Here is a 12,819-nt window from a genome sequence, read left to right as displayed (position 1 = left end):
AAGAACAAGAGATACCCCAGAATTTATACAGTAAGTGGATGGTCATTAATTGAAACTCGTATGTAAATATTCTAATATTTTGAGATTCTGATTCTTGACTTTCATGAGCTGTAAGCTCTAATCATCAAAATTAAAACAAAAAAAAACTTTTGAAATGTTTTAATTTTGCATATAATGAATCTAAAATATGAAAGTTTCACTTTTTGAAATAAGTTACAAGAAAAAATGAACTTTTTCACGATATTCTAATTTGAGATGTTCCTGTATGCGTGTATGTATGTATATGTGTGTGTGTGTGTGTGTGTATGTATGTGAAAATATTCGTATAAATTATTAAAAATATTTTCACAAGACCCAGTTTGATATTTTAAAATATTTATTTTATAATTTATAAGTATTATTTATATATTACTATTATTATTATTATTTAATTTCTTATATAAAATTATACAAATATTATTAAAATAAAAAACAAATGTGAAATTTATTATCCTATATATGCAGCTTAAAACTGACATGGTTTGAATTCAGTTTCTAAATAACAGCATTTTAGAGGTCAATCAGAAACAGTTCACAACCCAAATTCTCCACCCTTATGATAGAATATAAATATTTATCATGGTTTTCAAGCATTCTTGCAGTCGGCCTGTGTGTTCGAATTGCAAGTCAATTGCCAAGGGGGTTTTATATCTCTGCATTACAACATTGTGGTGTGTTGATAACATGGGCTAATCATATTTTCGGGATGCGTGGTTGATGTGTTTTGTTCGGTTACTCAAAGGTTCCATGTGACACTGCTGCCTGCCACCAATGGGATTAAGCTGTCTAGCCAGTCGCCGGGGCCTGGCTGTTATCTGGCTCCATGCACAGCCTGGTTTGGGAGGCAGGAGCTGCTGGGGGGTGAAGGCCTCAGAGGATTATGAAACTACTGATATTCATTCCTGATAGGCTGAAACTGTACAACTGGGTCCCTTTCAAAAACTGCCCATACATGCTTTACCTGTCAGGTGCAGGCCAGTTTTACAGCATTTACAGTGACCTTAGAAATGGAATGCAACATAATGACTCATTTAAATGGTTAGTTTATCCTTAGCAAATCCTCCTAAATCAGTTCTGAGGTCTGTGGTTCTGTTTGCGTCTCTGTCTTTTGAATAATGCGTGTATTTGCATGCATGATGCACGTGCGTGGGTGCGCTTGTGTGTTTGTAGGAGGGGAAAGATTGATGGAGGCCTCGCTGCCCAGAGGCAAGTTCAAAGCCCCATTCATCAACGTCCCTCTGAGGCTGAAAACACGGAGGAGAGATAGATGACTTCTGTCTTGTCAGCCCAGGTTTTTACTAGGATTGGCCCGGTCGTAAAGTCACCCCGTGTTCGTACGAGACATTAGGGATTCTTAATGATAACGAGATGATCATGTGCTGTGATAAATTAGGATAAAATGTGGTGATAATCTGATGGAATCTTATAGTTACATTTGCTAAATGACAATAAAATCTCTTCTGAACAAGTAGAGTCTGTGCATATCGGTTTTCTATAGTCTTTAGTAACAACATTATTTGAGCTGCTTGTCAGATGGATTTTTCACAGACTGCTCATGATTAACGGCCTTAGGTTGCCAACCTATTGATTTCAACACCATTATCCACTTTATGAATAGACCGGATGATCTCACTGGTCATCTGTCACATTTGTCATATCTAATATGTGCTTTTATAGTGTTTTAATGCTTTGAAAAGGGAATGTAGTTAGAGCTGTGGAAATATCACCTCAAACCAGAGTTGAAAGAAGTCTCCTATATTCACCAAGATTGCATTTAGTTGATCAGAACTACAGTAAAAACAGTAATATTGTGGAATATTATTAGAACTGCTTTCTATTTTTATATATTTTAAAATGTGATTTATTTAAAATGTGATCATTACGCCAGACTTCAGTGTCACATGATCCTTCAGAAATCATTCTAATATGCTGATTTGGTGCTCAAGAAACATTTCTCTTTAGTGTCAATGTTAAAATGGTTGTGCTGCTTAATGTTTTTGCAGAAACCATGATACATGATTTTTAGCATAAAAAGAGTTCAAAAGAACAGTATGTATTTGAAATAAAATAGTTTGTAACATTATTCATGTATTTGCCTTTTGATCAATTTAATGCATCCTAGCTGAATAGAAGTAATTTATTTCCAAAAATGACCCTAAACTATTAAACAGTAGTGTCTTGTTTAAACTGTATGAGTCTATGCTATTTTCAGTGGTACAATCTTGTTTGTGTTTTGATCTCTAAACAAATGTGAGAATTTGCAGCACAGTAGCGTCTGGAGGAAGTCCCCTGCTATTGTTGGGGTTATGGTCTTGGCCGAGCTTGTGGGTTTGAAGCAGTAAAGCCTAGTTTCCTATGCTGCTAAATGCAGCTTCCTGTGCTCATTACTCTCAGGGGCTCGTCTGCATTTAAGACAGACGGTCAGGTTCACAAAGAGACAAAGTAGAAAAGGGGAAGGCTTAGTTTATCTTTCGTTACCCTTGTTTTATTTTATGTTTCCTGCTGCTTCACTGTCTGTTGGCTGAGCTTTTTTTTTGCCCACAGTTTCCTCCCTGACTTCCCTCAGCCAGGCTTAATTTAGCGAATAAGTGCAGCCAAACATCAAAATGGACAGTGTCCTCTGTGCTCTTTGCAGTGGAGATCTTTGCTAACACAAAGGGTGTGGGTTCACCTCACAGTCCTGCTCATCCACTTTATCTTACTGTTCTATCATTATGCCCTCAAGCAAAGCACTTAACCTTAGTTTATTCCAGGAGGACTGTCTTTGCAATTAGAGTGTTGTTGGTCACACAGGATGAGGGGTCCACTAAATGATGAGTAACTCAAGCTTGGGACTGATGGATACGAGAGGTCACTGTCAGGTTCTGCTTTGCTGTCCAACTCGGAAACCCTACACTTCCACCTCATAATTAGGGACCCCATAAATAAAAGTCAAGTAAATGAGCTAATTATGACGTGTTCACCCAGGCCTGAGGTTATATAACTATACTTTAGGCTTTCAGCAGGTTAAACAAATGAGAATTGTCATTTACTCACCCTTATGTCATTCCAAACTTTTATGAGCTTGCTTGCTTTCTTCTGCAGAGCACCAAAGGAGATGTTTAGCAGAGTGTTCATGCTGCTCTTTTCTATACAGGGGTTGTTAAGCTCAAAAAGCAGTCCATATGATCTATGTGTGATTGGCTACAGTGATCACCGCTTCACACTCCACTGCTCACACAGAAGCACACGGGAGCATTTGAAAGCAGTGTCTATCAGCAGATCCCTGATATATATGCAAATAGACGGATCCACTGATAGATACGACTTTCAAACGCTTCCGTGTGAGCACAGTCTGTGAAGAGCGTGAAGCAATGATTATTGTAGCCACTTTCACTTTTTCACTTTCAATCACAAGTCATATCTGTTGAATGCGTGAGCACTATGGCCAATCAGCTGTGTTTAGAATCCGCTCAAATGTTAGCGGGAAATGGACATTTATTAAATTTTAGAAAACGCTACTATGTGGTATATTCAAAATCTTCTGAAGTCTTAAGGTCAAAGGATATTTCAGTTTTTACGTGTACGCAAGAGTCCGCGTACTGTGCATGTAACAGATTTCATTGCAAAATTAGTATGTGTGTACTGTAAGCACATCATGCAACCTACTTTGTACACAGGTTGTACATGCGCATTGACTTGGTTTTGCACTAACTAGTTGTTCAGTTGCAACAGTGGCCTGGGCTTTGCTTTACTGTAGAAAACGAAACTAAAGACATGGAACAACAAAATAGTGGAGACTGCAAGAACCACTGATGCACGCATTGACAAGCGCTTGTGTGAGGAGGTTATGAGAGAACCGCAGCTTTAGTTTAACGCATGTGTCGACAGCCTGCGTTTGCGCACCCCATCAATTTGAGTATGCTTTAAAAGGCTATGCGTTCAACTGTACACTTCCGTAAGCGTACACACAAAAACAAAGTATACTTTGGGCTTTAAGGTGTGGTCACATTTACTATTATATGGCAGATTTTTCAGGTGAAATGCAATCATCTGAATAGGAATCCATGCAATCTAGAATTTTAGGAATGGCTAAATATTTCTCGACACAAATTTTGCATTGGATTCAAGTTTGTTAAACTATGAATATGCAAATTTGCTATGTTTACCAATAAAAATATGCTTAACCCTAAGTAAATGCTGCTTCATGTTGATTGTGATAATGGACAATTGATGCCCTTTGCCTGCAAAATTTCAAATTTTTGCAAATTTGACTATAACTTTGTGATGACAAAGACCATTTAGTTGCATTTCTCCACCCCAAAATGTAAATTTTGTCATTAAGCACTTACCCCCATGTCTTTCCAAACCCATAAAAGCTTTGTTTGTCTTCGGAACACAATTTAAGATATTTTAGATGAAAACCGGGAGGTTTGTGACTGTCCCATTGACTGCCAAACAATTAACACTGTCAAGGCACAGAAAAGTATAAAAACATAGTCAGAATAGTCCATCTGCCATCAGTGGTTCAGCCGTAACATTATGAAGCTACGAGAACTTTTTGTTTTTGATGGTAGAATAATTTTTGGGTGGACTTTAAGCATTTCTGAATCTTTATGAATAATTAAATTCCTTTTGATTTCCCATTCCTAATTCTTTAGTAGCACAAATCTAGAGCGGTTGTGATGGAATAATACACATTTGAGTTAAAAATCTCCATATCTTCATGCATACTTTTGTTGACAAGGAGGCCTCAGGCTCAAACCATAGTACAAAGTGGGATTCTGAAAGCATAATGGGATCTATTGCTTGCATACTGGAAGTTCTGCCTGTGAACTTGCCATCAACATGGAGGCTCTTTTTATCGGCTTGCCCTCTACGTGAACGATTGGTTAAGCCTTCAGGAGATCTCATTGGTTGTGTTGGGTTTTGTACTTGCGACGACTTCTTCAAAGGAGCCTTCAAGCATTTTCCAACCTTCTGCTATTAAACCCCTTGCTAGGATCTGCATTTGACCTAACAAGCCCCACGAAACCAGCCCTCACCCATTATCTCAGGAACCATCAGAAATATGTTGCGCTCTCATTGGGGCCCATGGGCACTTCTCCAAAAACGTGCCGTTGAGAAAAATGGCCACATCCTCTTATTGTTTGTCTGGACTTATTCCATCTCCTGATCAAGCTTACATTTCCGCGGAGTAATGACTATCTCCATTTAGGCTAAATGGCAGTTCATAAGAGCTCTGTGAGGAACGGCTGTTGTCAGAGTGTTCTTCAACCGTGGAAGAGGATCTCGCCCTTCACAACCACTCAGTGTGCTCTTATGTCTTTTGAGGCCAAATCCCAACATCTTTTTAGGGCTTAAAGGCTCTTCCTTCCAGACATGGACAACCCAGATTTATGATATTGATGGAACGGTGCAAAGGCATTGTTTGTGTCTCAGGTCAATCAGCTTTTAGTCAAACAATCATCCAGTATGATCATCTAGTACATTATCTCAATGTTGTTCTGTTGTGATGTGTGTCCTATTTAGACAAAGGATTTGGACAGATGCAAATTCTGATTCAGATTCAGACACCAAAACCCCCCCCCCCCCCCCCCCCCCCCCATGCAACAGCGTAGCCTTGGCAATGAGCAAATGCAAGAGCTTGGTGAGATTTAAATTAATACAATACAATACAATACAATAACACTGAAACAAACAAGTTCGTTACTGCGCTTCTCATACTTTAATGCTATTATCCTATTTTACACTGAACCACCCTCTTGAGGTTGAAAAGTGCACAGTTTAGCAAGTCTCATGAGGTTTTGTGGAATTTGTTTGTGACAACATGGCTTACTCATTTGCTTTAACAGGGAAACTCTAACAGAGGAACATGAAGCACAATGATAGATTTATTCTCAGGTGTTTCCAAACCAGAATTGAAGGAAAGAAACACTCGATAATCAACTGACTTCAAAGACGAGATCCTAACAGAGATGGAACGTCTTTTTTTTTTTCTTTTTTCTTTTTTTAAATACTGATTTATAGTTGGCACAGAAATAGTGCAATGCACAAACAAATATAGGGTAAAATAGTCTGTAAATCCTTTTTTATTGAATTAATTTTAATTATTTATAAGTAACATTGATGAAATTTAACTATTTTAAAATGTTACCGTTTTTGATGCCATGCTTATTGTTGCTTTTTATTTGTTTGTTTGTTTATTTAAAAAGGAAAAATGTGGTTGGCTTATTTTGAAACCATTATTGATACAATATCTATAGATTTATTCACATATTTGTATATGAATAAATGAACAACGAGCATTAATAAAAACATCAATACATCAAGACAAACGGTTACAAACTAATTTTTTACTTTTTTCAAAATTCTTATATTAAAGCAACCTTCAGTTGCTGGTCCCCATTGATTTGCATAGTGGATTTTTTTCCCCCCACACTATGGAAGTCAATGAGGACCAGCAACAGAAGTGAACCTTTAAGGTGAAGGTGAACATTTAAGTAGTCAGTTACTTGTTATTTGAGTACAACACTCGATTATTTCATAATTTAACTCTCCACAGCAGAAACTTGCAATAATATTGCACTTCATATTTTCTAGGCTTGTTGCATCATTCTCTCTTTCTGCCTGAATCTTTTTGTTACGCTAGCAACCCACCGATCCCTCATGATGTAAGCTCTCTTGAGGCCTGAACTCATTCAGATTCAGAACTCAAGCAGTCTTTTCTTTCCCACCCAGTGCTGTTCTTTTCACCCATCCTGCTTGGCAGCAGAATGTTTCAACATCTGTTATCGTGGCTCAATAACTCTTGAGTCAGATCTGTTTTTAGTGACACAGTGTTCCTCGCCACAGATTACTCAGAGTAGGAGTAGACCTTTCTCCCAGATTTGAGGAGAAAGCCAGTGTTTCGTCCTACAGTATGTCAAGAACTGAGGCTCTGTGATGTAATTATGTCAATGAGTCACTTCCTGCATGTCCTTTTTGGTCATCTCATCACAATCACAAGTGAAAGTCTGAAGGAAACAGAAGGAGGGAAAGTTTTGGCCAGCATTTGCAGTGGCAGCTAGATCAGATTGTTCTGGCTCCTTTGAGGAAGACAAAAATGTACATAGATGTTGATATGGTGCACTTGCTTCCGATTAGGGCGTCATTTTCTCTATATAAAACAATTGACTAGTTCACTTTTGGATAATGCGAATGGTTTTCTCACCCTTATGCCACTCCAAACCAAGCTGGTTTGCATGAATCCAGTTCAGTGAAACCAAAAACTGCATGTAATCGAACTTGGTGATCTTGGTGACTTGTGTGAATGGCATTTGAGATTTTTATTTTTTGGATGAAAACTTCAATTTTAGAAAAGTGCAAAAAGTTGAGTAAACATTAAAAAATTGGGGTGTATGATAGAAATTTTTGTATTTTTATGTGAATTTTTTTTTCTTTTTTTCTTTTCAGAATTACATTTTGGATTGTAAAGAACAATATGCAATTATTTTTTTAATTAGGAAAATACCATATACATTAAGTATTTGGAAGCTTGTTTCCGCCATAGGATAAAGTAATTATCTCGCAGTTCTGATCATTATAACTCACAATTGAGTTATAATTGTAATGAAATTGCAAAAATCTGAATTATTAGGTAAAAAGTCACAATTATATTTAGCTTTTTTTTTTTTTTTTTTTTTTTTATCAGTGGCATAAAAAAAATCAATTGTGAGAGGATTCAAGAATTGCAAGAGGAAACTCAGAATTGCAAGAAAGAAAGTCATAATTCTGCAGTAGTCTCACAATCCTTTGCCTAAACCTTTTGCAGCAAGCTAAAAATGACTGAAATTTATGTAACTTTTCTTTTTTTTTGTTTTGCAGCTAATGTTGTTAATAATGTGGCTATGTAATACCTCTTGTTCTGGTGGCATTGAAAAAAAAAAAACACAAAACCCCAAATTTTCCCAGTAGGAAGGCTAATTTACATCTTTTGATGTGGACACACCATTGCCACTCAATGCTGCAGTTTCCCACACTTGTGTCCAACACAAACACTCCCTTCCCCCTTCACCTCATGTCTCGTGCCCTGGAGCCCAACCAAATGTAACCTCACATCTGGAGTTCTGGTTTAGCCAGGCCTGTCTGGGGTTAAACATAATCGACCGTAGATGACCCAGTCTGGAGTTACTCCTCAGTCACTGCAGAATCTGCTCAATCTCTGGCAAGATTGCATTTCAAGCATGTTTTGGAATATTTTAATATGTGCTATATGTGCTAATCATGGCTGCGAAGTTGGTTCAAGAAGCCACATTGCATATCCTGCATATCGTTTGTTATATTGCAGTGTCTGACTAATTCAGGCTACTTCCAGCTAGTCAAGCATTCTCCATGTAAATCCCTTATTGTTCCGAGCAAAACCTGAGCCAGAGAAGTGTGCAAGGCCTCATTACCTGCCTGGCTAATGAATCTCCACACAATGCCAAGAGCTTGCTTGTCATATGACTTCCTGTGAAACATGCATTTAAGCTAATTGGAGGGTGCGGCTGGAAGTGGGAAAATGAAGAAGTGGGGCAAACGGGTCTTGAGCGATAAGATATTTGTTGGCAAAGCTACTGAACACTTCACATGTGGGGAAATGTTTTAATAAGCTCCATCAGCAAGCGCAAGCCTCTGTTGTATTGTTTGATGAACATTTAGCAACTTATGTTTAGAACTGACTTAAACTTATAGGCCCGGTTTCACAGACAGGGCTTAGACGAAGTCGGGATTAGGCAATTGTTCAATTAGGAATTTTTTTTAGGACATCAAATAGGACAAGTCATTTTTATAAATGTGCCTTAGAGAAAAAACATTTCTGATGTGCATCTAAAGACAAAACAAAGGCACTGATATGTTTTAAAATCTGTTGAAACAGCTCAGACTTGCATTTTAGTCTAGGACTAGGCTTAAGCCTTGTTTGTGAAACCGGGGGATAAAGTACCATGCAGCCTAACAATGTCTTGTTTAGCTTTATTTCAGTCAAGAAGCACAATATGAAGTACCGTTCAACAGTTTGGGGTCAAGATTCAGAAAGGATTCATTAAATGGATTAACAAAAAACAGTAAATATATTTATATTGTTACAGAACATTTCCATTTAATATAAATAAATGTTGTTCAAAGAATCACAGAATACAAGAAAGTATCACACTTTCCACAAAAATACCAAGCAGCACAAATGCCGAGTTCTTTCATGAAATGAATGGCGCAGGCTGATGGGTTCTTAACGCAACTGATGATATTCACAGCATTAAATGACTTGGCACAAGCTGATTGGTTCATGTTGTACAACCCGAATTTTCAAATCACATGAGAATATTTTATTCACAATAGAACATGGATAACATAAATGTTTAAACTGAGAAATTGTACTATTTTATGTACAAACTCAGCTCACTTCAAATTTGATGGCTGCTACAGGTCTCAAAATAGTTGGGATGGGGGCATCTCCTCTTCTTTTCAAAACAGTTTTAAGACGTCTGGGCATCGAGGTTTTGAGTTTCTGAAGTTTTGGTGTTGGAATTTAGTCCCATTCTTGCCTGAAATAGGTTTCCAGCTGCTGAAGAGTTTGTGGTCGTCTTTGATGGTTTTTTTTTTTATTTAATAATGTGCCAAATGTTCTCTATATGTGAAAGAGCTGGACTGCAGGCAGACCAATTCAGCATCTGGACTCTTCTACTACGAAGCCATGCTGTTGTAATAGCTGCAGTATGTGGTTTTGCATTGTCCCGCTGAAATACACAAGGCCTTCCCTGAAATACACGTCGTCTGGAGGGGGGAGCATATGTTGCTCTAAAACTTTTAGATACCTTTCAGCATTCATAGTGCCTTCCAAAACATGTAAGCTGCCCATACCGTGTGCACTTATGCACCCCCATTCCATCAGAGATGCTGGCTTTTGAACTGAATGCTGATAACACGCTGGAAGGTCTCCCTCCTCTTTAGCCCGGAGGACACGGCGTCCGTGATTTCCAACAGGAATGTCAAATTTGGACTCGTCTAACCATAGAACACTTTTTCCACTTTGAAACAGTCTATTTTAAATGAGCCTTGGCCCACAGGACATGACGGCGCTTCTGGACCATGTTCACATATGGCTTCCTTTTTGCATGATAGAGCTTTAGTTGGCATCTGCAGATCGCACGGTAGATTTTGTTTACCGACAGTGGTTTCTGGAAGTATTCTTGGGCCCATTTAGTAATGTCAATGACAGAATAATGCAGATGAGTGATGCATTGTCATCTGAGGGCCCGAAGATCACGGGCATCCAACAGAGGTCTTCAGCCTTGTCCCTTATACACAGAGATTTTTCCAGTTTCTCTGAATCTTTTGATGATGTTATGCACTGTAGAATGAGATTTGCAAAACCTTTGCAATTTGATGTTGAGAAACGTTGTTTTTAAGTATTCCACAAAGTATATAAATTTAAAGTATTCCATTTTTGCACACTCTTTCACAGATTGGAGAGCCTCTGCTCATCTTTACTTCTGAAAGCCTCTCTAAGACATCCCTTTTATAGCTAATGTTACAGACCTGCTGTCAGTTAACTTAATTAGTTGCTAGATGTTCTCCCAGCTGAATCTTTTCAAAATGTCTTGCTTTTTCAGCCGTTTGTTGCCCCCGTGCCAACTTTTTTGAGACCTGTATTGTAAAATTTATCCTTTTAAACATTTATGTTCTCTTATGTTCTATTGTGAATAAAATATTGGCTCATGTGACTTTGAAAGTCATTTTTTCATTTTGTTCAAATTTAAATAACGTCCCAACATTTCCGGAATTCGGGTTGTATATGCAGCCAATGAGCTTACTGCTTTACATTTTAAAAGGCTGGGTAGCATCCATTCGAGCATTTTGCAGCGCCTTCAGAGTTCTTCTGAAATCCTCCACCTTCCCCAGCTCCACCTGTATAGATCTGGTACAGGTTATTTTATATGCTATTTGTGAAGCAGCAGTATGTCTTAAATACTCACTGCACTGTATCGCTGTTTGGATTGGCAGTAGCAAGTTCCTGTACTTACTACAGCAATAACCAACAGCAGCAGCATAGCAGATCTAATCCACCTAAACCAAATATATTAATATTGTCATTTAAAATTACATTTTAAAATATTCAAATAGAATTTATTTTTAAAAATGCAATGTTTCACGATATTAGTTTTTACTGTATTTTTGATCAAATTAATGAAGCTTTGGAGAGCATAAGAAACTACTTCAAAGTCAAAACACATTAAAAAATACTTACCGCCCCTTTCACTTTTCAGATTTTACTTTATGTAGTAATTTATATAATGGATTCATTTGTAATCGCACATACAGTGCCCTCAAAAAATATTTAATGTGCACAAATCATTAATTCATTTACATTTTTATTTTCTCGCAGCTGTGTTGAGGTAGAAGAGCACCATGCTGTGGACATTGACGTTTACCACTGTCCCAACTGTGACGTCCACCATGGACCCTCTCTGAGTATGTGCCCACTTTTTGGACTGTTAGAATCTATTGATTCACCCTTACCGCCATATTTATATGAAGTTCTGCAGATTTTCTGTTCAGGAATTCTAATTATCAGACTAATTATCAGATGGAGGCAGGAACTGGTTTAAGAGGTTTCACAGTATGTCTAGTCAGCTGAACTGTTGTGATCAACAAGCAGTGGAGCGCAACAGATGTTATGTACTTGTGGTAGTCTAGTAATGACTGTGGTATTGTTCTGAGGCCAGACGTATTGAATTCTCTCTGCTTGATTTTACAGTGAAGAAGCAAAGAAACTGGCACAGACATGACTACACGGAGCCAGATGATGGCAGTAAGCCAGTGCAGGCTGGCACCTCAGTGTTTGTGCGGGAGCTGCAGGCCAGGACCTTCCCCAGGTATATGTGCCAGCTGTGGGAAACCAACACCATCATGACAAAGCACTCCAGCGCTTGGTGCTACCCATGATGCCACACGATACATATGGGCACAGCTTATGTTCTCTGAAAGCCAGTGTTTGTGGCATTTTCTAGAAATCTCTGTTTAGTGTAAAGTCAGTTCTTCAGTTATACAAAAGGTTAGCTCTTTGAAGCTTCATAAAGAATGCAAAAGAACCATAAAAGAAAAAAAAATTAAGATTAAGCTTGCTCTCTAATCAGTAATTCTCTACTGCTCTCTAATCAGTAATTCTCCTGTGTTTTAATCTGCAGTGGAGATGAGATCTTGCAGCAAATGCATGGCAGTCAGGTCACCCAGAGATATCTGGAAAGGCATGGCTTCCGCTATCCCATTGCTGTACACAAAATGGAAGGGCTCGGACTTCGTTTACCTCCACCGGATTTCTCCATCAAGGATGTTGAGCGCTATGTTGGTAAGGAGGGAGAGTGAATCATCCTTTTCTCACCCTGTTTCTTTCACCTTTACCAATTGTGCTCTACATTATAGACACTGAGCAGCAGTGCTTCATGGGTTTAAATATTAATTACATTAAGAGTTGTCTTCATGTAATGGAGTTGCATTACAGTCCAGTCACTGCGGAGATCAGATGTTAATCTTAGGTGAGTCAGATGGGTCTAACCTTTTAGCAAACATTAATCAACCCGTAATGAAATAAGAGTGCAGATAAAAGTGGTGTTCCTTACACCAGCCTAGCAGACCTCATCCCATTGAGAGTCTGGTCCTTACAGTGTCCGCTTACACAGCCACTATATCTTCCCCACTGAGCTTTATCTGAGCAGTTTAGGTTACAGCTCACTCCTCTACCTCTCACATTTGAGTGTATAATGTATTGTTATCACGATACAC

The 12,819-nt window shown here is 38.3% G+C and overlaps 1 protein-coding gene across 2 annotated transcripts in view; it reads left to right on the top strand.

Moving 5' to 3' along the window:
* kdm7ab (lysine (K)-specific demethylase 7Ab) overlaps positions 1–12,819 on the top strand; it is a 29,575-nt gene that overhangs the window by 2,464 nt on the left and 14,292 nt on the right. The window contains exons 2-5 of one of the 2 annotated variants that reach the window (XM_079414348.1): positions 9,011–9,104; positions 11,423–11,508; positions 11,795–11,912; positions 12,225–12,385. In XM_079414348.1, the coding sequence (XP_079270474.1) occupies position 11,508; positions 11,795–11,912; positions 12,225–12,385 (280 nt within the window). In that variant the 5' untranslated portion in view covers positions 9,011–9,104; positions 11,423–11,507. The remainder of the gene's footprint in view (positions 1–9,010; positions 9,105–11,422; positions 11,509–11,794; positions 11,913–12,224; positions 12,386–12,819) is intronic. The other variant, XM_079414347.1, reaches the window with a different exon arrangement.

This window comes from Barbus barbus (assembly GCF_936440315.1).
Source record: "Barbus barbus genome assembly, chromosome: 50".
Classification (NCBI taxonomy): Eukaryota; Metazoa; Chordata; class Actinopteri; order Cypriniformes; family Cyprinidae; genus Barbus; species Barbus barbus.
The sequence above is the reverse complement of the archived record's forward strand: the minus strand, read 5'-3'. Positions and strand labels throughout refer to the sequence as shown.